The sequence below is a fragment of the Phyllobates terribilis genome, unplaced genomic scaffold (assembly GCF_046119375.1).
Source record: "Phyllobates terribilis strain yellow unplaced genomic scaffold, ASM4611937v1 Scaffold_25__1_contigs__length_18738178, whole genome shotgun sequence".
NCBI classification, from domain to species: domain Eukaryota; kingdom Metazoa; phylum Chordata; class Amphibia; order Anura; family Dendrobatidae; genus Phyllobates; species Phyllobates terribilis.
In genome coordinates this window covers 2,119,011-2,145,681 of record NW_027362785.1, presented here as the reverse complement: position 1 = coordinate 2,145,681, position 26,671 = coordinate 2,119,011, and the positions used below count along the sequence as shown (strand labels likewise).

The 26,671-nt window shown below is 44.9% G+C and overlaps 1 protein-coding gene across 2 annotated transcripts in view; it reads right to left on the bottom strand.

Annotated features, from left to right (window-relative positions):
• The window catches only part of DNAH9 (dynein axonemal heavy chain 9), a 430,601-nt gene that overhangs the window by 200,123 nt on the left and 203,807 nt on the right, over positions 1-26,671 (bottom strand). For both annotated transcript variants that reach the window (XM_073660252.1, XM_073660251.1), the window contains 4 exons: positions 17,183-17,422; positions 5,159-5,320; positions 4,883-5,079; positions 3,786-3,948 (listed from right to left, as the gene is read on the bottom strand). In XM_073660252.1, coding sequence (XP_073516353.1) covers positions 3,786-3,948; positions 4,883-5,079; positions 5,159-5,320; positions 17,183-17,422 — 762 coding nt within the window. The remainder of the gene's footprint in view (positions 1-3,785; positions 3,949-4,882; positions 5,080-5,158; positions 5,321-17,182; positions 17,423-26,671) is intronic.

The window sequence follows — 26,671 nt, the reverse complement described above, 5'->3', positions numbered from 1 at the left end:
ACCAGAGGTTTTCACAGACTACATGTGTCACTACCAGAGGTATTCCCAGAATACTGTTGTCATTTCCAGAGGTGTTCTCAAACTACAGGTGTCACTACCAGAGATATTCCTAGACTACATGTGTCACTACCAGAGGTATTCCTGGACTACTGATGTCACTACCAGAGGTATTCCTAGAATACTGGTGTCACTACCAGAGGTATTCCCAGAATACTGGTGTCACTACCAGAGGTATTCCCAGAATACTGGTGTCACTACCATAGATATTCCAAGACTACAAGTGTCACTACCAGAGGTTTTCCCAGACTACATGTGTCACTACCAGAGGTATTCCTAGAATACTGTTGTGATTTCCAGAGGTATTCCCAGACTACATGTGTCACTACCAGAGGTATTCCCAGAATACTGGTGTCACTACCAGAGGTATCCTCAGACTACAGGTAACATAGTAATAGTTGTTTTTAAGGTTGAAGGAAGACTAAGTCCATCTAGTTCAACCCACATGTTGATTCAGAGGAAGGCAAAAAAAAAAACATGTGGCAAACACTAAGCTCCACACTGGGGAAAAAAATTCCTTCCTGTCTCCACATACGGCAATCAGACTAGTTCCCTGGATCAACGCCCTATGAAGGAATCTAGTATATATAACCTGTAATATTATACTTATCAAGAAAGGCATCCATGCCCTTCTTAAATGTTAGTAGTGAATCCCTCATTACAACATCATGCGGCAGAGAGCTAAATAGTCTCACTGCTCTTACAGTAAAGAATCCGCGTCTGTGATTTTGATTAAACCATCTTTCCTCCAGACGTAGAAGATGCCCCCTTGTCCCCGTCTCTGGCCTCAGAGTAAAAAGATCAGTAGAAAGGTCTTTGTACTGTCCCCTCATATACTTGTACATAGTAATAAGATATCCCCTAAGCCTTCGTTTTTCCACAGTAAATAACCCCAAGTGTAATAACCTGTCTTGGTATTGCAGACCCCCCAGTCCTCTAATAACCTTGGTCGCTCTTCTCTGCACCCGCTCTAGTTCAGCTATGTCTTTCTTATACACCGGAGACCAGAACTGTACACAGTATTCTAAGTGTGGTCGCACTAATGACTTGTATAGAGGTAAAATTATCTTCTCCTCATGAGCATCTATGCCTCTTTTAATGCATCCCATTATTTTATTTGCCTTTGCAGCAGCAGCCTGACACTGGCCACTAAACGTGAGCTTGTCATCCACCAATACACCCAGGTCTTTTTCAGTTACAGTTTTGCCCAGTGTTTTACAATTAAGCATATAATTATACATTTTATTTCCTCTGCCCAAGTGCATTACCTTACATTTATCCCCATTAAAGCTCAATTTCCATTTATCAGCCCAAGCTTCTAGTTTACATAGATCCTCCTGTAATATAAAATTGTCCTCCTCTGTATTGATTACCCTAATGTGTAATGTGTCACTACCAGAGATATTTCCAGACTATGTGTGTCACTACCAGAGGTTATTCCAGACTACATGTGTCACTACCTGAGGTATACCCACACTACAGGTGTCACTATCAGAGATATTCCCAGACTACTTGTGTCACTACCAGAGGTATTCCCTGATTACAAGTGTCAGTACCGGGGGTATTCTCAGACTACTTGTGTCACTACCAGAGGTATTCCCAGACCACACGTATCACTACCAAATGTATTCCCAGACTACAAGTGTCACTACCTGAGGTATACCCACACTACAGGTGTCACTATCAGAGATATTCCCAGACTACTTGTATCGCTACCAAATGTATTCCCAGACTACAAGTGTCACTACCTGAGGTATACCCACACTACAGGTGTCACTATCAGAGATATTCCCAGACTACTTGTATCGCTACCAAATGTATTCCCTGACTACAAGTGTCAGTACCGGGGGTATTCTCAGACTACAGGTGTCACTATCAGAGATATTCTCAGACTACTTGTGTCACTACCAGAGGTATTCCCAGACCACATGTATCGCTACCAAATGTATTCCCTGACTACAAGTGTCAGTACCGGGGGTATTCACAGACTACAGGTGTCACTACCAGAGGTATTCCCAGACCACATGTATCGCTACCAAATGTATTCCCTGACTACAAGTGTCAGTACCGGGGGTATTCACAGACTACAGGTGTCACTACCAGAGGCATTCCCAGACCACATGTATCACTACCAAATGTATTCCCAGACTACAAGTGTCAGTACCGGGGGTATTCACAAACTACAAGTGTCACTACCAGAGGTATTCCCAGACCACATGTATCACTACCAAATGTATTCCCTGACTACAAGTGTCAGTACCGGGGGTATTCTCAGACTACAGATGTCACTACCAGAGGCATTCCCAGACCACATGTATCACTACCAAATGTATTCCCTGACTACAAGTGTCAGTACCGGGGGTATTCTCAGACTACAGGTGTCACTACCAGAGGTATTCCCAGACCACATGTATCATTACCAAATGTATTCCCAGACTACAAGTGTCAGTACCGGGAGTATTCACAGACTACTTGTGTCACTACCAGAGGTATTCCCTGACTACAAGTGTCAGTACCGGGGGTATTCTCAGACTACAGGTGTCACTACTAGAGGCATTCCCAGACCACATGTATCACTACCAAATGTATTTCCTGACTACAAGTGTCAGTACCGGGGGTATTCACAGACTACAGGTGTCACTACCAGAGGTATTCCCAGACCACATGTATCACTACCAAATGTATTTCCTGACTACAAGTGTCACTACCGGTGGTATTCACAGACTACAGGTGTCACTACCAGAGGTATTCCCAGACCACATGTATCACTACCAAATGTATTCCCTGACTACAAGTGTCAGTATCATAGGTATTCCCTGACTACAAGTGTCAGTACCACAGTTAGTCCCAGTCTACAGTTGTCACTACCGGAAGTGTTCCCAGACCACATGTATCACGACTAAATGTATTCCCAGACTACAGGTGTCAATACCATAGGTATTCCCCGACTACAAGTGTCAGTACCACAGTTAGTCCCAGACTACAGTAGTCACTACCGGAAGTATTTCCAGACCACATGTATCACAACTAAATGTATTCCCAGACCACAGGTGTCACTACCGGAAGTATTCCCAGGCCACATGTATCACGACTAAATGTATTCCCAGACCACAGGTGTCACTACCATAGGTGTTCCTAGACTACAGGTGTCACTGCCAGATTTAGTCCCAGACTACATGTGTACCACCAGGGTATTCTGGGAGTGATTATCACTTATATTCATTATCCTAATCACAGACAAGAGACAAGGAGCTTCTCTATAAAACCATACATCCTAGGGGTCTCTAAGGGTTGGGTACCAATATCCATGCCAATCGTGGAAAAGAAGGTTGTTATCAGCTCCTTGGAGACACTAGTAGAGCTATATCTGGATTTATGGTATATTAATGTTATATAGGCCAGGAGGACAATTTTTGGCAAATGCTGGGTGTATGGCGGCTTATGACACAGAATATAACTTGGGAAAAAGAACCAAGGCTAAAGGCCTATGTACACATTAGATAAAAGTCAGCTGAACCCACATTTTTTGGCGGGATCAGCCAACCATCTTATATATAATGAGGGCTCCTGATTTTATTTGTTCCATCCTTTTTTTGGCAGGCAGGCAGATAAGTCTGCCATCAGCTTACTCCTCTCTCCCCATAGGGAACTCCTTGGCCGAGCTGAGGGTTCATGTGTCTTTGGGGGTTAGGAAGGACACAACCCCCATCATCCGCTGATCACTTCACCTTCAGATCCGGGATGCCGTAGCCTTTCCTCAGAGTGATTTGGAAGACCTCCAAGGAGCTGATGTAAGCCGCCAGTCTGGTCAGACTCTGCTTTCCGCTCCCGCCGACGCCGACTAGCAGAGCATTTCCCCTCGGGGACTCCAGGATGCGGTTGATTCTGCAGCTTTATCGAAAAAGAACAAAAGAAAATCAGAAAACTCGTCAAAAATCACCGGCGGCGTGAGGAGCTGAGCCGAGTCCATTAATTGGCCTGACATTTACAGCCGCCAAAAGAAACCACTGGCTGCAAGATGGCAGGGAATCCTGAGACTTGTAGTTTCACAGCAGCAGAGGAGTCGCAGACATCCTAACCTTAACTAGAAAAATCCAAGTGATGAAAAAGTTTCTGAGACTCGGAATTTTTTTTATTTTTTATCGAAAGACCCAATTTTTGGTTGTGCGTCTCGCGCGCTGTAGAGCTGTAGTTTATATTGGCTCCGTATGGCGGTACATACGTTGTTTTGATCCCTTTTTATTGCTTTTTTTGCGGAGCTGCGGTGACAGAAAAAGTTTGCGTTTTTGATTTTTTCCTTTTTTTTACAGAACTTAAAAGTTTATGAATTTTATATATTGTCACAAATTGGACTTTTATGGACATGGCGAGACCAAATGTGTGTGTTTTCGGGGGGTTTTTTTTACTGGGGAATTCAAACTCATTTATTTATTTATTTTTTAATATTTTTTTTTATTTTGTTTTTTTTTGCTTTATTTTTTAGGGGTCCTGTGATCACATGGTGGGTTTTATAGGAGGAACAGGGGTATTCAGAGGGATCCCGGCTGCCGTGGCCGATGGTCTCCAGGACAGTGGCTTTACACGACTGCGTCAGAGACTGACAGCGGGATTTAATTGATTAAACGGCAGCGATCAGAGCTAACTCTGATCTCTGCTATTAGAGGCAGATACTGGCTGTACCGCACAGCCGACATCAGAGGGTTAACTCATCACGTGTCGGTAGGGATGAGTTAACAGTGTCTCCAAAACCCATTAGTCTGAATACCAACTAATTAATGTGTAGCTTCCCTCTAAATCCCGTCCATTCCTGGTGCTTTGTACTTACATGTGACTCATGGCGTCCTCGAACAGCACCAGGTTCATGGCCGCATTGACCTCGTTGTGGTTGTCTAGAGCGTCCACCAGGATTTTGTTCAGTGTCGGCCATGACTGGACCGGCATATATTTGGGCTCTCCAACGCCATTGGCAAAATGGCAAAACATATTCATGGACCTGGCGGCTTCTAGGGTGTCATCGATCTCCTAGGGGGCAAGAAGGGAAGAGGAGCAAAAAAAAACCCCACAGTGACCATCAAAGGGCGCAGAAGATGGCTCCACTCACGTCATAGAACTTCTTCACCATGTCGGTCTGTATCTTATCGAACACCTCGAAGTCCTTCTCTTCCACCATTTTGTCCCGGTAAACGCGGTTAGACTCGTGCAGATAAAGCTTCACCAAGTCCTGGGGGGTCTTCAGGCAGTCCGGGGTGGAGAACAAGACGCCCTGAAAAAAAAAAGACCAATATCATCGTGAAGATATTACCAAATCAAAGTGAAGATTAAAAGAAAAAAAAACGTACATGGGAAACCTCCGGCCGCTGATCATCACATAGCTGCTTATTATACAGTAATCCCAAGAGACAGCTCATTGACAGGTGTAATAATGAGCGCCGGAGAGGAGGAGAGACAGGCGGAGGCGGCACATCATATCCTGAGAACTGGCGCAGCACGGGAGAAGTCTTGGAGACTGAGGTGCCAGGTTCGGATTATGGGGGATGTTAGTCTTAGGTCATTTGTAGAACGGAGGGCACGTGTAGGGTGATAAACTGAGATGAGAGAGGAGGTATAAGGCGGCGCAGAACTGTGGAGAGCTTTGTGGGTGAGAGCAATGAGTTTATATTGGACCCTGTAGCAAATGGGTAACCAGTGTAATGACTGGCACAAGGTGGAGGCATCGGTGAAGCGGCTGGACAGAAATACGACCCTGGCTGCCGCATTCAGGACGGATTGGAGAGGAGAAAGTTTGGTAAGAGGCAGACCGATCAGAAGAGAGTTGCAGTAGTCCAGACGAGAGTGAATAAGAGCGAGAGGAAGAGATTTAGCAGTTTCCAAAGTGAGAAAAGATCGGATTCTGGAGATGTTTTTAAGATTATATTAATACTTATATAATACTAATAGATTCCTATACTATACTATTAATACTAATAGATTAATATAATACTAATTATATTAATACTATATATAGTATTATACTCCAGTGCTGCACTCACTATTCTGCTGGTGCAGTCACTGTGTACATACATTACATTACTGATCCTGAGTTACCTCCTGTATTATACCCCAGAGCTGCACTCACTATTCTGCTGGTGCAGTCACTGTGTACATACATTACATTACTGATCCTGAGTTACCTCCTGTATTATACTCCAGAGCTGCAGTCACTATTCTGCTGGTGCAGTCACTGTGTACATACATTACATTACTGATCCTGAGTTACATCCTGTATTATACTCCAGAGCTGCACTCACTATTCTGCTGGTGCAGTCACTGTGTACATACATTACATTACTGATCCTGAGTTACATCCTGTATTATACTCCAGAGCTGCACTCACTATTCTGCTGCTGCAGTCACTGTGTACATACATTACATTACTGATCCTGAGCTACATCCTGTATTATACTCCAGAGCTGCAGTCACTATTCTGCTGGTGCAGTCACTGTGTACATACATTACATTACTGATCCTGAGTTACCTCCTGTATTATACTCCAGAGCTGCAGTCACTATTCTGCTGGTGCAGTCACTGTGTACATACATTACATTACTGATCCTGAGTTACATCCTGTATTATACTCCAGAGCTGCACTCACTATTCTGCTGGTACAGTCACTGTGTACATACATTACATTACTGATCCTGAGTTACCTCCTGTATTATCCTCCAGAGCTGCACTCACTATTCTGCTGGAGCAGTCACTATGTACATACATTATATTACTGATCCTGAGTTACATCCTGTATTATACTCCAGAGCTGCACTCACTATTCTGCTGGTGCAGTCACTGTGTACATACATTACATTACTGATCCTGAGTTACATCCTGTATTATACTCCAGAGCTGCACTCCCTATTCTGCTGGTGCAGTCACTGTGTACATACATTACATTACTGATCCTGAGTTACCTCCTGTATTATACTCCAGAGCTGCACTCACTATTCTGCTGGTGCAGTCACTGTGTACATACATTACATTACTGATGCTGAGTTACCTCCTGTATTATACTCCAGAGCTGCACTCACTATTCTGCTGGTGCAGTCACTATGTACATACATTATATTACTGATCCTGAGTTACATCCTGTATTATACTCCAGAGCTGCACTCACTATTCTGCTGGTGCAGTCACTGTGTACATACATTACATTACTGATCCTGAGTTACATCCTGTATTATACTCCAGAGCTGCACTCGCTATTCTATTGGTGCAGTCACTGCGTACATACATTACATTACTGATCCTGAGTTACCTCCTGTATTATACTCCAGAGCTGCATTCACTATTCTGCTGGTGCAGTCACTGTGTACATACATTACATTACTGATCCTGGCTTAAATCCTGTATTATACTCCAGAGCTGCACTCACTATTCTGCTGGTGCAGTCACTGTGTACATACATTACATTACTGGTCCTGAGTTACCATCCTGTATTATACCCCAGAGCTGCACTCACTATTCTGCTGGTGCAGTCACTGTGTACATACATTACATTACTTGTCCTGAGTTACCATCCTGTATTATACTCCAGAGCTGCACTCACTATTCTGCTGGTGCAGTCACTGTGTACATACATTACATTACCGATTCTGAGTTGCATTCTGTATTATACTCCAGAGCTGCACTCACTATTCTGCTGGTGCAGTCACTGTGTACATACATTACATTACTGATCCTGAGCTACATCCTGTATTATACTCCAGAGCTGCAGTCACTATTCTGCTGGTGCAGTCACTGTGTACATACATTACATTACTGATCCTGAGTTACATCCTGTATTATACTCCAGAGCTGCACTCACTATTCTGCTGGTGCAGTCACTGTGTACATACATTACATTACCGATTCTGAGTTACATCCTGTATTATACTCCAGAGCTGCACTCACTATTCTGCTGGTGCAGTCACTGTGTACATACATTACATTACTGATCCTGAGCTACATCCTGTATTATACTCCAGAGCTGCAGTCACTATTCTGCTGGTGCAGTCACTGTGTACATACATTACATTACTGATCCTGAGTTACATCCTGTATTATACTCCAGAGCTGCACTCACTATTCTGCTGGTGCAGTCACTGTGTACATACATTACATTACTGATTATGAGTTACCTCCTGTATTATACTCCAGAGCTGCAGTCACTATTCTGCTGGTGCAGTCACTGTGTACATACATTACATTACTGATCCTGAGTTACATCCTGTATTATACTCCAGAGCTGCACTCACTATTCTGCTGGTACAGTCACTGTGTACATACATTACATTACTGATCCTGAGTTACCTCCTGTATTATCCTCCAGAGCTGCACTCACTATTCTGCTGGAGCAGTCACTATGTACATACATTATATTACTGATCCTGAGTTACATCCTGTATTATACTCCAGAGCTGCACTCACTATTCTGCTGGTGCAGTCACTGTGTACATACATTACATTACTGATCCTGAGTTACATCCTGTATTATACTCCAGAGCTGCACTCCCTATTCTGCTGGTGCAGTCACTGTGTACATACATTACATTACTGATCCTGAGTTACCTCCTGTATTATACTCCAGAGCTGCACTCACTATTCTGCTGGTGCAGTCACTGTGTACATACATTACATTACTGATGCTGAGTTACCTCCTGTATTATACTCCAGAGCTGCACTCACTATTCTGCTGGTGCAGTCACTATGTACATACATTATATTACTGATCCTGAGTTACATCCTGTATTATACTCCAGAGCTGCACTCACTATTCTGCTGGTGCAGTCACTGTGTACATACATTACATTACTGATCCTGAGTTACATCCTGTATTATACTCCAGAGCTGCACTCGCTATTCTATTGGTGCAGTCACTGCGTACATACATTACATTACTGATCCTGAGTTACCTCCTGTATTATACTCCAGAGCTGCATTCACTATTCTGCTGGTGCAGTCACTGTGTACATACATTACATTACTGATCCTGGCTTAAATCCTGTATTATACTCCAGAGCTACACTCACTATTCTGCTGGTGCAGTCACTGTGTACATACATTACATTACTGGTCCTGAGTTACCATCCTGTATTATACCCCAGAGCTGCACTCACTATTCTGCTGGTGCAGTCACTGTGTACATACATTACATTACTTGTCTTGAGTTACCATCCTGTATTATACTCCAGAGCTGCACTCACTATTCTGCTGGTGCAGTCACTGTGTACATACATTACATTACCGATTCTGAGTTGCATTCTGTATTATACTCCAGAGCTGCACTCACTATTCTGCTGGTGCAGTCACTGTGTACATACATTACATTACTGGTCCTGAGTTACCATCCTGTATTATACCCCAGAGCTGCACTCACTATTCTGCTGGTGCAGTCACTGTGTACATACATTACTGATCCTGAGTTACCATCCTGTATTATACTCCAGAGCTGCACTCACTATTCTGCTGGTGCAGTCACTGTGTACATACATTACATTACCGATTCTGAGTTACATTCTGTATTATACTCCAGAGCTGCACTCACTATTCTGCTGGTGCAGTCACTGTGTACATACATTACATTACTGATCCTGAGTTACAGCCTGTATTATACTCCAGAGCTGCACTCACTATTCTGCTGGTGCAGTCACTGTGTACATACATTACATTACTGATCCTGAGTTACATCCTGTATTATACTCCAGAGCTGCACTCACTATTCTGCTGGTGCAGTCACTGTCTACATACATTACATTACTGATCCTGAGTTACATCCTGTATTATACTCCAGAGCTGCACTCACTATTCTGCTGGTGCAGTCACTGTCTACATACATTACATTACTGATCCTGAGTTACATTCTGTATTATACTCCAGAGCTGCACTCACTATTCTGCTGGTGCAGTCACTGTCTACATACATTACATTACTGATCCTGAGTTACATCCTGTATTATACCCCAGAGCTGCACTCACTATTCTGCTGGTGCAGTCACTGTGTACATACATTACATTACTGATCCTGAGTTACCTCCTGTATTATACTCCAGAGCTGCACTCACTGTTCTGCTGCTGCAGTCACTGTGTACATACATTACATTACTGATCCTGAGTTACATCCTGTATTATACTCCAGAGCTGCACTCACTATTCTGCTGGTGCAGTCACTGTGTACATACATTACATTACTGATCCTGAGTTACATCCTGTATTATACTCCAGAGCTGCACTCACTATTCTGCTGGTGCAGTCACTGTGTACATACATTACATTACTGATCCTGAGTTACATCCTGTATTATACTCCAGAGCTGCACTCACTATTCTGCTGGTGCAGTCACTGTGTACATACATTACATTACTGATCCTGAGTTACCTCCTGTATTATACTCCAGAGCTGCACTCACTATTCTGCTGGTGCAGTCACTGTGTACATACATTACATTACACATTACTGATCCTGAGTTACATCCTGTATTATACTCCAGAGCTGCGCTCACTATTCTGCTGGACCAGTCACTGTGTACATACATTACATTACTGATCCTGAGTTACATCCTGTATTATACTCCAGAGCTGCACTCACTATTCTGCTGGTGCAGTCACTGTGTACATACATTACATTACTGATCCTGAGTTACCTCCTGTATTATACTCCAGAGCTGCACTCACTATTCTGCTGGTGGAGACACTGTGCACATACATTACATTACTAATCCTGAGTTACATCCTGTATTATACTCCAGAGCTGCACTCACTATTCTGCTGGTGCAGTCACTGTGTACATACATTACATTACTGATCCTGAGTTACCTCCTGTATTATACTCCAGAGCTGCACTCACTATTCAGCTGGTGCAGTCACTGTGTACATACATTACATTACTGATCCTGAGTTACCTCCTGTATTATACTCCAGAGCTGCACTCACTATTCTGCTGGTGCAGTCACTGTGTACATACATTACATTACTGATCCTGAGTTATACCCTGTATTATCCTCCGGAGCTGCACTCACTATTCTGCTGGTGCAGTCACTGTGTACATACATTACATTACTGATCCTGAGTTACCTCCTGTATTATACTCCAGAGCTGCACTCACTATTCAGCTGGTGCAGTCACTGTGTACATATATTACATTACTGATCCTGCGTTACCTCCTGTATTATCCTCCAGAGCTGCACTCACTATTCAGCTGGTGCAGTCACTGTGTACATACATTACATTACTGATCCTGAGTTACATCCGGTATTATACCCCAGAGCTGCACTCACTATTCTGCTGGTGCAGTCACTGTGTACATACATTACATTACTGATCCTGAGTTACATCCTATATTATACTCCAGAGCTGCACTCACTATTCTGCTGGTGCAGTCACTGTGTACATACATTACATTACTGATCCTGAGTTACATCCTGTATTATACTCCAGAGCTGCAGTCACTATTCTGCTGGTGCGGTCACTGTGTACATACATTACATTACTGATCCTGAGTTACATCATGTATTATACTCCAGAGCTGCACTCACTATTCTGCTGGTGCAGTCACTGTGTACATACATTACATTACTGATCCTGAGTTACATCCTGTATTATACTCCAGAGCTGCACTCACTATTGTGCTGGTGCAGTCACTGTGTACATACATTACATTACTGATCCTGAGGTACATCCTGTATTATACTCCAGAGCTGCACTCACTATTGTGCTGGTGCAGTCACTGTGTACATACATTACATTACTGACCCTGAGTTACATCCTGTATTATACTCCAGAGCTGCACTCACTATTGTGCTGGTGCAGTCACTGTGTACATACATTACATTACTGATCCTGAGTTACATCCTGTATTATACTCCAGAGCTGCACTCACTATTCTGCTGGTGCAGTCACTGTGTACATACATTACATTACTGATCCTGAGTTACATCCTATATTATACTCCAGAGCTGCACTCACTTTTCTGCTGGAGCAGTCACTGTGTACATACATTACATTACTGATCCTGAGTTACATCCTGAATTATACTCCAGAGCTGCACTCACTATTCTGCTGGTGCAGTCACTGTGTACATACATTACATTACTGATCCTGAGTTACCTCCTGTATTATACTCCAGAGCTGCACTCACTATTCTGCTGGTGCAGTCACTGTGTACATACATTACATTACTGATCCTGAGTTACATCCTGTATTATACTCCAGAGCTGCACTCACTATTGTGCTGGTGCAGTCACTGTGTACATACATTACATTACTGATCCTGAGTTACATCCTGTATTATACTCCAGAGCTGCACTCACTATTGTGCTGGTGCAGTCACTGTGTACATACATTACATTACTGATCCTGAGTTACATCCTATATTATACTCCAGAGCTGCACTCACTTTTCTGCTGGAGCAGTCACTGTGTACATACATTACATTACTGATCCTGAGTTACATCCTGTATTATACTCCAGAGCTGCACTCACTATTCTGCTGGTGCAGTCACTGTGTACATACATTACATTACTGATCCTGAGTTACCTCCTGTATTATACTCCAGAGCTGCACTCACTATTCTGCTGGTGCAGTCACTGTGTACATACATTACATTACTGATCCTGAGTTACATCCTGTATTATACTCCAGAGCTGCATTCACTATTGTGCTGGTGCAGTCACTGTGTACATACATTACATTACTGATCCTGAGTTACATCCTGTATTATACTCCAGAGCTGCACTCACTATTGTGCTGGTGCAGTCACTGTGTACATACATTACATTACTGATCCTGAGTTACCTCCTGTATTATCCTCCAGAGCTGCACTCACTATTCTGCTGGTGCAGTCACTGTGTACACACATTACATTACTGATCCTGAGTTACATTCTGTATTATACCCCAGAGCTGCACTCACTATTCTGCTGGTGCAGTCACTGTGTACATACATTACATTACTGATCCTGAGTTACATCCTGTATTATCCTCCAGAGCTGCACTCACTATTCTGCTGGTGCAGTCACTGTGTACACACATTACATTACTGATCCTGAGTTACATTCTGTATTATACCCCAGAGCTGCACTCACTATTCTGCTGGTGCAGTCACTGTGTACATACATTACATTACTGATCCTGAGTTACCTCCTGTATTATCCTCCAGAGCTGCACTCACTATTCTGCTGGTGCAATCACTGTGTACATACATTACATTACTGATCCTGAGTTACCTCCTGTATTATACTCCAGAGCTGCACTCACTATTCTGCTGGTCCAGTCACTGTGTACATACATTACATTACTGATCCTGAGTTACCTCCTGTATTATCCTCCAGAGCTGCACTCACTATTCTGCTGGTGCAGTCACTGTGTACACACATTACATTACTGATCCTGAGTTACATTCTGTATTATACCCCAGAGCTGCACTCACTATTCTGCTGGTGCAGTCACTGTGTACATACATTACATTACTGATCCTGAGTTACATCCTGTATTATCCTCCAGAGCTGCACTCACTATTCTGCTGGTGCAGTCACTGTGTACACACATTACATTACTGATCCTGAGTTACATTCTGTATTATACCCCAGAGCTGCACTCACTATTCTGCTGGTGCAGTCACTGTGTACATACATTACATTACTGATCCTGAGTTACCTCCTGTATTATACTCCAGAGCTGCACTCACTATTCTGCTGGTGCAGTCACTGTGTACATACATTACATTACTGATCCTGAGTTACCTCCTGTATTATACTCCAGAGCTGCACTCACTATTCTGCTGGTGCAGTCACTGTGTACATACATTACATTACTGATCCTGAGTTACCTCCTGTATTATACTTCAGAGCTGCACTCACTATTGTGCTGGTGCAGTCACTGTGTACATACATTACATTACTGATCCTGAGTTACATCCTGTATTATACTCCAGAGCTGCACTCACTATTGTGCTGGTGCAGTCACTGTGTACATACATTACATTACTGATCCTGAGTTACATCCTATATTATACTCCAGAGCTGCACTCACTTTTCTGCTGGAGCAGTCACTGTGTACATACATTACATTACTGATCCTGAGTTACATCCTGTATTATACTCCAGAGCTGCACTCACTATTGTGCTGGTGCAGTCACTGTGTACATACATTACATTACTGATCCTGAGTTACATCCTGTATTATACTCCAGAGCTGCACTCACTATTGTGCTGGTGCAGTCACTGTGTACATACATTACATTACTGATCCTGAGTTACATCCTGTATTATCCTCCAGAGCTGCACTCACTATTCTGCTGGTGCAGTCACTATGTACATACATTACATTACTGATCCTGAGTTACATCCTGTATTATCCTCCAGAGCTGCACTCACTATTCTGCTGGTGCAGTCACTGTGTACACACATTACATTACTGATCCTGAGTTACATTCTGTATTATACCCCAGAGCTGCACTCACTATTCTGCTGGTGCAGTCACTGTGTACATACATTACATTACTGATCCTGAGTTACCTCCTGTATTATACTCCAGAGCTGCACTCACTATTCTGCTGGTGCAGTCACTGTGTACATACATTACATTACTGATCCTGAGTTACCTCCTGTATTATACTCCAGAGCTGCACTCACTATTGTGCTGGTGCAGTCACTGTGTACATACATTACATTACTGATCCTGAGTTACATCCTGTATTATACCCCAGAGCTGCACTCACTATTCTGCTGGTGCAGTCACTGTGTACATACATTACATTACTGATCCTGAGTTACATCCTATATTATACTCCAGAGCTGCACTCACTTTTCTGCTGGAGCAGTCACTGTGTACATACATTACATTACTGATCCTGAGTTACATCCTGTATTATACTCCAGAGCTGCACTCACTATTCTGCTGGTGCAGTCACTATGTACATACATTACATTACTGATCCTGAGTTACATCCTGTATTATCCTCCAGAGCTGCACTCACTATTCTGCTGGTGCAGTCACTATGTACATACATTACATTACTGATCCTGAGTTACATCCTGTATTATCCTCCAGAGCTGCACTCACTATTCTGCTGGTGCAGTCACTGTGTACACACATTACATTACTGATCCTGAGTTACATTCTGTATTATACCCCAGAGCTGCACTCACTATTCTGCTGGTGCAGTCACTGTGTACATACATTACATTACTGATCCTGAGTTACATCCTATATTATACTCCAGAGCTGCACTCACTTTTCTGCTGGAGCAGTCACTGTGTACATACATTACATTACTGATCCTGAGTTACATCCTGTATTATACTCCAGAGCTGCACTCACTATTGTGCTGGTGCAGTCACTGTGTACATACATTACATTACTGATCCTGAGTTACATCCTGTATTATCCTCCAGAGCTGCACTGACTTTTCTGCTGGAGCAGTCACTGTGTACATACATTACATTATTGATCCTGAGTTACCTCCTGTATTATACTCCAGAGCTGCACTCGCTATTCTGCTGGTGCAGTCACTGTGTACATACATTACATTACTGATCCTGAGTTACATCCTGTATTATACTCCAGAGCTGCGCTCACTATTCTGCTGGTGCAGTCACTGTGTACATACATTACATTACTGATCCTGAGTTACATCCTGTATTATACTCCAGAGCTGCACTCACTTTTCTGCTGGAGCAGTCACTGTGTACATACATTACATTATTGATCCTGAGTTACCTCCTGTATTATACTCCAGAGCTGCACTCGCTATTCTGCTGGTGCAGTCACTGTGTACATACATTACATTACTGATCCTGAGTTACCTCCTGTATTATCCTCCAGAGCTGCACTCACTTTTCTGCTGGAGCAGTCACTGTGTACATACATTACATTATTGATCCTGAGTTACCTCCTGTATTATACTCCAGAGCTGCACTCGCTATTCTGCTGGTGCAGTCACTGTGTACATACATTACATTACTGATCCTGAGTTACATCCTGTATTATACTCCAGAGCTGCGCTCACTATTCTGCTGGTGCAGTCACTGTGTACATACATTACATTACTGATCCTGAGTTACATCCTGTATTATCCTCCAGAGCTGCACTCACTTTTCTGCTGGAGCAGTCACTGTGTACATACATTACATTATTGATCCTGAGTTACCTCCTGTATTATACTCCAGAGCTGCACTCGCTATTCTGCTGGTGCAGTCACTGTGTACATACATTACATTACTGATCCTGAGTTACATCCTGTATTATACTCCAGAGCTGCACTCACTATTGTGCTGGTGCAGTCATTGTGTACATACATTACATTACTGATCCTGAGTTACATCCTGTATTATACTCCAGAGCTGCACTCACTATTCTGCTGGTGCAGTCACTGTGTACATACATTACATTACTGATCCTGAGTTACCTCCTGTATTATACTCCAGAGCAGCACTCACTATTCTGCTGGTGCAGTCACTGTGTACATACATTACATTACTGATCCTGAGTTACATCCTGTATTATCCTCCAGAGCTGCACTCACTATTCTGCTGGTGCAGTCACTGTGTACATACATTACATTACTGATCCTGAGTTACCTCCTGTATTATACTCCAGAGCTGCACTCACTATTCGGCCCACCTCGCTGTCTGTGCGGGTGGACAGTTCTTCTGGGTATGGATAGGCCTGTGTTAGCCGTCTCGTTACCACAATCAGGGGCAGTCAGTGATAATGGAGGCCGTGTCACGGTGCTGCTGGATGTGGGGTGCATTACTCTGGGGGTCCGCACTGCAGGGCAGGGGCTTTGACTGTTGCCCATAGACAGGGCCATGAATAATCAGCAGGATCCCAGTGGCAGAGGCCAGGGCTCAGCTGCTCAGCAGGCGTCTCACCCAGAGGATGATAGATACCATTACATACTGTACATACCTGCATAATACCTGTCACAGCTGAGGGTTTGTTACTGTGCACCAGTCCCAGCCTCCTGATATTTTACCTGCGCTGATAGGATGAGGAGTGATTTGTGCTCCAGTTGTAGAAACAGGATACAAGGGTAACGAACCAGCAGCTGTGAGTGGTCAGCAGAGGTGAGTGGGGGTCTCCGTACGTCCCTGGTCACACTGTGGTCTGCGCACCCACCTGGAAGATGTTGGACAGGTCCCGCAGGTTGAAGATGTAGTGGAACTTGATGGCCGTGGGCAGGAAGGTGGCGGTGACCTTCTGGTGGAGGGACAGCGCCAGGCTGATCAGCTGCGGGGTGGTCTTCTGCAGAGCGACAGGGAAGTTGCCCACCTTCAGGTGCTGCGTCAGGATGGTGCTATAGATGGTGGAGAGGGCGTCCGTGCCCGGGAAGGAGAGGGCGAACACGCTGAAATGTCTCTGCTCGGAGAGAGGAGGGCAAGGTGTAAGAGGAGGGGTATCTAATCCTCTCCTGTGTGATACTGTCTGCTGAGCCGTGTATCTAATCCTCTCCTGTGTGATACTGTCTGCTGAGCTGTGTATCTAATCCTATCCTGTGTGATACTGTCTGCTGAGCTGTGTATCTAATCCTATCCTGTGTGATACTGTCTGCTGAGCCGTGTATCTAATCCTCTCCTGTGTGATACTGCCTGCTGAGCCCTGTATCTAATCCTATCCTGTGTGATACTGTCTGCTGAGCCGTGTATCTAATCCTATCCTGTGTGATACTGTCTGCTGAGCCGTGTATCTAATCCTCTCCTGTGTGATACTGCCTGCTGAGCCCTGTATCTAATCCTCTCCTGTGTGATACTGCCTGCTGAGCTGTGTATCTAATCCCATCCTGTGTGATTCTGTCTGCTGAGCCGTGTATCTAATCCTATCCTGTGTGATACTGTCTGCTGAGCCGTGTATCTAATCCTCTCCTGTGTGATACTGTCTGCTGAGCCGTGTATCTAATCCCATCCTGTGTGATACTGTCTGCTGAGCCGTGTATCTAATCCCATCCTGTGTGATACTGTCTGCTGAGCCGTGTATCTAATCCTATCCTGTGTGATACTGTCTGCTGAGCCGTGTATCTAATCCTATCCTGGGTGATACTGTCTGCTGAGCCGTGTATCTAATCCTCTCCTGTGTGATACTGTCTGCTGAGCCGTGTATCTAATCCTCTCCTGTGTGATACTGTCTGCTGAGCTGTGTATCTAATCCTCTCCTGTGTGATACCGTCTGCTGAGCTGTGTATCTAATCCTATCCTGTGTGATACTGTCTGCTGAGCCGTGTATCTAATCCCATCCTGTGTGATACTGTCTGCTGAGCCGTGTATCTAATCCCATCCTGTGTGATACTGTCTGCTGAGCTGTGTATCTAATCCTATCCTGTGTGATACTGTCTGCTGAGCCGTGTATCTAATCCCATCCTGTGTGATACTGTCTGCTGAGCCGTGTATCTAATCCTATCCTGTGTGATACTGTCTGCTGAGCCGTGTATCTAATCCCATCCTGTGTGATACTGTCTGCTGAGCCGTGTATCTAATCCTCTCCTGTGTGATACTGTCTGCTGAGCCGTGTATCTAATCCTATCCTGTGTGATACTGACTGCTGAGCCGTGTATCTAATCCTATCCTGTGTGATACTGACTGCTGAGCCGTGTATCTAATCCTCTCCTGTGTGATACTGTCTGCTGAGCTGTGTATCTAATCCTATCCTGTGTGATACTGTCTGCTGAGCCGTGTATCTAATCCTCTCCTGTGTGATACTGTCTGCTGAGCCGTGTATCTAATCCTATCCTGTGTGATACTGTCTGCTGAGCCGTGTATCTAATCCTCTCCTGTGTGATACTGTCTGCTGAGCCGTGTATCTAATCCTCGTCTGTGTGATACTGACTGCTGAGCCGTGTATCTAATCCTCTCCTGTGTGATACTGTCTGCTGAGCCGTGTATCTAATCCCCTCCTGGGTGATACTGTCTGCTGAGCTGTGTATCTGATCCTATCCTGTGTGATACTGTCTGCTGAGCCGTGTATCTAATCCTATCCTGTGTGATACTGTCTGCTGAGCCGTGTATCTGATCCTATCCTGTGTGATACTGTCTGCTGAGCCGTGTATCTAATCCTCTCCTGTGTGATACTGTCTGCTGAGCCGTGTATCTAATCCTCTCCTGTGTGATACTGTCTGCTGAGCCGTGTATCTAATCCTATCCTGTGTGATACTGTCTGCTGAGCCGTGTATCTAATCCTATCCTGTGTGATACTGTCTGCTGAGCCGTGTATCTAATCCTATCCTGTGTGATACTGACTGCTGAGCTGTGTATCTGATCCTATCCTGTGTGATACTGTCTGCTGAGCTGTGTATCTAATCCTCTCCTGTGTGATACTGTCTGCTGAGCCGTGTATCTAATCCTCTTCTGTGTGATACTGTCTGCTGAGCCGTGTATCTAATCCTCTTCTGTGTGATACTGTCTGCTGAGCCGTGTATCTAATCCTATCCTGTGTGATACTGTCTGCTGAGCCGTGTATCTAATCCTCTCCTGTGTGATACTGTCTGCTGAGCCGTGTATCTAATCCTCTCCTGTGTGATACTGTCTGCTGAGCCGTGTATCTAATCCTCTCCTGTGTGATACTGTCTGCTGAGCCGTGTATCTAATCCTCTCCTGTGTGAAACTGTCTGCTGAGCCGTGTATCTAATCCTATCCTGTGTGATACTGTCTGCTGAGCCGTGTATCTAATCCTATCCTGTGTGATACTGTCTGCTGAGCTGTGTATCTAATCCTCTCCTGTGTGATACTGTCTGCTGAGCCGTGTATCTAATCCTGTCCTGTGTGATACTGTCTGCTGAGCTGTGTATCTGATCCTATCCTGTGTGATACTGTCTGCAGAGCCATGTATCTAATCCTATCCTGTGTGATACTGTCTGCTGAGCTGTGTATCTAATCCTCTCCTGTGTGATACTGTCTGCTGAGCCGTGTATCTAATCCTATCCTGTGTGATACTGTCTGCTGAGCTGTGTATCTGATCCTATCCTGTGTGATACTGTCTGCAGAGCCATGTATCTAATCCTATCCTGTGTGATACTGTCTGCTGAGCCGTGTATCTAATCCTCTCCTGTGTGATACTGTCTGCTGAGCCGTGTATCTAATCCTCTCCTGTGTGATACTGTCTGCTGAGCCGTGTATCTAATCCTCTCCTGTGTGATACTGTCTGCTGAGCCGTGTATCTAATCCTATCCTGTGTGATACTGTCTGCTGAGCCGTGTATCTAATCCTCTCCTGTGTGATACTGTCTGCTGAGCCGTGTATCTAATCCTCTCCTGTGTGAAACTGTCTGCTGAGCCGTGTATCTAATCCTATCCTGTGTGATACTGTCTGCTGAGCTGTGTATCTGATCCTATCCTGTGTCATACTGTCTGCAGAGCCGTGTATCTAATCCTATCCTGTGTGATACTGTCTGCTGAGCCGTGTATCTAATCCTCGTCTGTGTGATACTGACTGCTGAGCCGTGTATCTAATCCTATCCTGTGTGATACTGTCTGCTGAGCCGTGTATCTAATCCTCTCCTGTGTGATACTGTCTGCTGAGCTGTGTATCTAATCCTCTCCTGTGTGATACTGTCTGCTGAGCCGTGTATCTAATCCCCTCCTGGGTGATACTGTCTGCTGAGCTGTGTATCTGATCCTATCCTGTGTGATACTGTCTGCTGAGCCGTGTATCTAATCCTCTTCTGTGTGATACTGTCTGCTGAGCCGTGTATCTAATCCTCTCCTGTGTGATACTGTCTGCTGAGCCGTGTATCTAATCCTCTCCTGTGTGAAACTGTCTGCTGAGCCGTGTATCTAATCCTCTCCTGTGTGATACTGTCTGCAGAGCCATGTATCTAATCCTATCCTGTGTGATACTGTCTGCTGAGCCGTGTATCTAATCCTCTCCTGTGTAATACTGTCTGCTGAGCCGTGTATCTAATCCTCTCCTGTGTGATACTGTCTGCTGAGCCGTGTATCTAATCCTCTCCTGTGTTATACTGTCTGCTGAGCCGTGTATCTAATCCTATACTGTGTGATACTGTCTGCTGAGCTGTGTATCTAATCCCCTCCTGTGTGATACTGTCTGCTGAGCCGTGTATCTAATCCTATCCTGTGTGATACTGACTGCTGAGCCGTGTATCTAATCCTCTCCTGTGTGATACTGTCTGCTGAGCCGTGTATCTAATCCTCTCCTGTGTGAAACTGTCTGCTGAGCCGTGTATCTAATCCTCTCCTGTGTGATACTGTCTGCTGAGCCGTGTATCTAATCCTCTCCTGTGTGATACTGTCTGCTGAGCCGTGTATCTAATCCTATCCTGTGTGATACTGTCTGCTGAGCCGTGTATCTAATCCTCTCCTGTGTGATACTGTCTGCAGAGCCATGTATCTAATCCTATCCTGTGTGATACTGTCTGCTGAGCCGTGTATCTAATCCTCTCCTGTGTGATACTGTCTGCTGAGCCGTGTATCTAATCCTCTCCTATGTGAAACTGTCTGCTGAGCCGTGTATCTAATCCTATCCTGTGTGATACTGTCTGCTGAGCCGTGTATCTAATCCTATCCTGTGTGATACTGTCTGCTGAGCCGTGTATCTAATCCTATCCTGTGTGATACTGTCTGCTGAGCCGTGTATCTAATCCTATCCTGTGTGATACTGTCTGCTGAGCCGTGTATCTAATCCTCTCCTGTGTGATACTGACTGCTGAGCCGTGTATCTAATCCTATCCTGTGTGAAACTGTCTGCTGAGCCGTGTATCTAATCCTATCCTGTGTGATACTGTCTGCTGAGCCGTGTATCTAATCCTCTCCTGTGTGATACTGTCTGCTGAGCTGTGTATCTAATCCTATCCTGTGTGATACTGTCTGCTGAGCCGTGTATCTAATCCTATCCTGTGTGAAACTGTCTGCTGAGCCGTGTATCTAATCCTATCCTGTGTAATACTGTCTGCTGAGCCGTGTATCTAATCCTCTCCTGTGTGATACTGTCTGCTGAGCTGTGTATCTGATCCTATCCTGTGTGATACTGTCTGCAGAGCCATGTATCTAATCCTATCCTGTGTGATACTGTCTGCTGAGCCGTGTATCTAATCCTCTCCTGTGTGATACTGTCTGCTGAGCTGTGTATCTAATCCTATCCTGTGTGATACTGACTGCTGAGCCGTGTATCTAATCCTATCCTGTGTGATACTGTCTGCTGAGCCGTGTATCTAATCCTATCCTGTGTGATACTGACTGCTGAGCCGTGTATCTAATCCTATCCTGTGTGATACTGACTGCTGAGCCGTGTATCTAATCCTATCCTGTGTGATACTGACTGCTGAGCCGTGTATCTAATCCTATCCTGTGTGATACTGACTGCTGAGCCGTGTATCTAATCCTATCCTGTGTGATACTGTCTGCTGAGCCGTGTATCTAATCCTATCCTGTGTGATACTGACTGCTGAGCCGTGTATCTAATCCTCTCCTGTGTGATACTGTCTGCTGAGCCGTGTATCTAATCCTATCCTGTGTGATACTGTCTGATGTGCTGTGTATCTAATCCTATCCTGTGTGATACTGTCTGCTGAGCCGTGTATCTAATCCTATCCTGTGTGATACTGTCTGCTGAGCCGTGTATCTAATCCTCTCCTGTGTGATACTGTCTGCTGAGCCGTGTATCTAATCCTCTCCTGTGTGATACTGTCTGCTGAGCCGTGTATCTAATCCTATCCTGTGTGATACTGTCTGCTGAGCCGTGTATCTAATCCTCTCCTGTATGATACTGTCTGTTGAGCTGTGTATCTAATCCTCTCCTGTGTGATACTGTCTGCTGAGCCGTGTATCTAATCCTCTCCTGTGTGATACTGTCTGCTGAGCTGTGTATCTAATCTTATCCTGTGTGATACTGACTGCTGAGCCGTGTATCTAATCCTCTCCTGTGTGATACTGTCTGCTGAGCCGTGTATCTAATCCTATCCTGTGTGATACTGTCTGATGTGCTGTGTATCTAATCCTATCCTGTGTGATACTGTCTGCTGAGCCGTGTATCTAATCCTCTCCTGTGTGATACTGTCTGCTGAGCCGTGTATCTAATCCTATCCTGTGTGATACTGTCTGCTGAGCCGTGTATCTAATCCTCTCCTGTGTGATACTGTCTGCTGAGCTGTGTATCTAATCCTCTCCTGTGTGATACTGTCTGCTGAGCCGTGTATCTAATCCCCTCCTGGGTGATACTGTCTGCTGAGCCGTGTATCTAATCCTATCCTGTGTGATACTGTCTGCTGAGCCGTGTATCTGATCCTATCCTGTGTGATACTGTCTGCTGAGCCGTGTATCTAATCCTCTCCTGTGTGAAACTGTCTGCTGAGCCGTGTATCTAATCCTCTCCTGTGTGATACTGTCTGCTGAGCCGTGTATCTAATCCTATCCTGTGTGATACTGTCTGCTGAGCCGTGTATCTAATCCTCTCCTGTGTGAAACTGTCTGCTGAGCCGTGTATCTAATCCTCTCCTGTGTGATACTGTCTGCTGAGCCGTGTATCTAATCCTCTCCTGTGTGATACTGTCTGCTGAGCCGTGTATCTAATCCTCTCCTGTGTGATACTGTCTGCTGAGCCGTGTATCTAATCCTATCCTGTGTGATACTGTCTGCTGAGCCGTGTATCTAATCCTCTCCTGTGTGATACTGTCTGCTGAGCTGTGTATCTAATCCTCTCCTGTGTGATACTGTCTGCTGAGCCGTGTATCTAATCCCCTCCTGGGTGATACTGACTGCTGAGCCGTGTATCTAATCCTATCCTGTGTGATACTGTCTGCTGAGCCGTGTATCTAATCCTATCCTGTGTGATACTGTCTGCTGAGCCGTGTATCTGATCCTATCCTGTGTGATACTGTCTGCTGAGCTGTGTATCTGATCCTATCCTGTGTGATACTGTCTGCTGAGCCGTGTATCTAATCCTCTTCTGTGTGATACTGTCTGCTGAGCCGTGTATCTAATCCTCTCCTGTGTGATACTGTCTGCTGAGCCGTGTATCTAATCCTCTCCTGTGTGAAACTGTCTGCTGAGCCGTGTATCTAATCCTCTCCTGTGTGATACTGTCTGCAGAGCCATGTATCTAATCCTATCCTGTGTGATACTGTCTGCTGAGCCATGTATCTAATCCTATCCTGTGTGATACTGTCTGCTGAGCCGTGTATCTAATCCTCTCCTGTGTAATACTGTCTGCTGAGCCGTGTATCTAATCCTCTCCTGTGTGATACTGTCTGCTGAGCCGTGTATCTAATCCTCTCCTGTGTGATACTGTCTGCTGAGCCGTGTATCTAATCCTCTCCTGTGTAATACTGTCTGCTGAGCCGTGTATCTAATCCTCTCCTGTGTGATACTGTCTGCTGAGCCGTGTATCTAATCCTCTCCTGTGTTATACTGTCTGCTGAGCCGTGTATCTAATCCTATACTGTGTGATACTGTCTGCTGAGCTGTGTATCTAATCCCCTCCTGTGTGATACTGTCTGCTGAGCCGTGTATCTAATCCTATCCTGTGTGATACTGACTGCTGAGCCGTGTATCTAATCCTCTCCTGTGTGATACTGTCTGCTGAGCCGTGTATCTAATCCTCTCCTGTGTGAAACTGTCTGCTGAGCCGTGTATCTAATCCTCTCCTGTGTGATACTGTCTGCTGAGCCGTGTATCTAATCCTATCCTGTGTGATACTGTCTGCTGAGCCATGTATCTAATCCTCTCCTGTGTGATACTGTCTGCTGAGCCGTGTATCTAATCCTCTCCTATGTGAAACTGTCTGCTGAGCCGTGTATCTAATCCTATCCTGTGTGATACTGACTGCTGAGCCGTGTATCTAATCCTATCCTGTGTGAAACTGTCTGCTGAGCCGTGTATCTAATCCTATCCTGTGTGATACTGTCTGCTGAGCCGTGTATCTAATCCTCTCCTGTGTGATACTGTCTGCTGAGCTGTGTATCTAATCCTATCCTGTGTGATACTGTCTGCTGAGCCGTGTATCTAATCCTATCCTGTGTGATACTGTCTGCTGAGCCGTGTATCTAATCCTATCCTGTGTGATACTGACTGCTGAGCCGTGTATCTAATCCTATCCTGTGTGATACTGACTGCTGAGCCGTGTATCTAATCCTATCCTGTGTGATACTGACTGCTGAGCCGTGTATCTAATCCTATCCTGTGTGATACTGACTGCTGAGCCGTGTATCTAATCCTATCCTGTGTGATACTGTCTGCTGAGCCGTGTATCTAATCCTATCCTGTGTGATACTGACTGCTGAGCCGTGTATCTAATCCTCTCCTGTGTGATACTGTCTGCTGAGCCGTGTATCTAATCCTATCCTGTGTGATACTGTCTGCTGTGCTGTGTATCTAATCCTATCCTGTGTGATACTGTCTGCTGAGCCGTGTATCTAATCCTATCCTGTGTGATACTGTCTGCTGAGCCGTGTATCTAATCCTCTCCTGTGTGATACTGTCTGCTGAGCCGTGTATCTAATCCTCTCCTGTGTAATACTGTCTGCTGAGCCGTGTATCTAATCCTATCCTGTGTGATACTGTCTGCTGAGCCGTGTATCTAATCCTCTCCTGTATGATACTGTCTGTTGAGCTGTGTATCTAATCCTCTCCTGTGTGATACTGTCTGCTGAGCCGTGTATCTAATCCTCTCCTGTGTGATACTGTCTGCTGAGCCGTGTATCTAATCCTATCCTGTGTGATACTGTCTGCTGAGCCGTGTATCTAATCCTCTCCTGTATGATACTGTCTGTTGAGCTGTGTATCTAATCCTCTCCTGTGTGATACTGTCTGCTGAGCCGTGTATCTAATCCTCTCCTGTGTGATACTGTCTGCTGAGCCGTGTATCTAATCCTCTCCTGTGTGATACTGTCTGCTGAGCTGTGTATCTAATCCTATCCTGTGTGATACTGACTGCTGAGCCGTGTATCTAATCCTCTCCTGTGTGATACTGTCTGCTGAGCTGTGTATCTAATCCTCTCCTGTGTGATACTGTCTGCTGAGCCGTGTATCTAATCCTCTCCTGTGTGATACTGTCTGCTGAGCCGTGTATCTAATCCTATCCTGTGTGATACTGTCTGCTGAGCCGTGTATCTAATCCCCTCCTGTGTGATACTGTCTGCTGAGCCGTGTATCTAATCCTATCCTGTGTGATACTGACTGCTGAGCTGTGTATCTAATCCTCTCCTGTGTGATACTGTCTGCTGAGCTGTGTATCTAATCCTATCCTGTGTGATACTGTCTGCTGAGCCGTGTATCTAATCCTCTCCTGTGTGATACTGTCTGCTGAGCCGTGTATCTAATCCTCTCCTGTGTGATACTGTCTGCTGAGCCGTGTATCTAATCCTCTCCTGTGTGATACTGTCTGCTGAGCCGTGTATCTAATCCTATCCTGTGTGATACTGTCTGCTGAGCCGTGTATCTAATCCTCTCCTGTGTGATACTGTCTGCTGAGCTGTGTATCTAATCCTCTCCTGTGTGATACTGTCTGCTGAGCCGTGTATCTAATCCCCTCCTGGGTGATACTGTCTGCTGAGCCGTGTATCTAATCCTATCCTGTGTGATACTGTCTGCTGAGCCGTGTATCTGATCCTATCCTGTGTGATACTGTCTGCTGAGCCGTGTATCTAATCCTCTCCTGTGTGAAACTG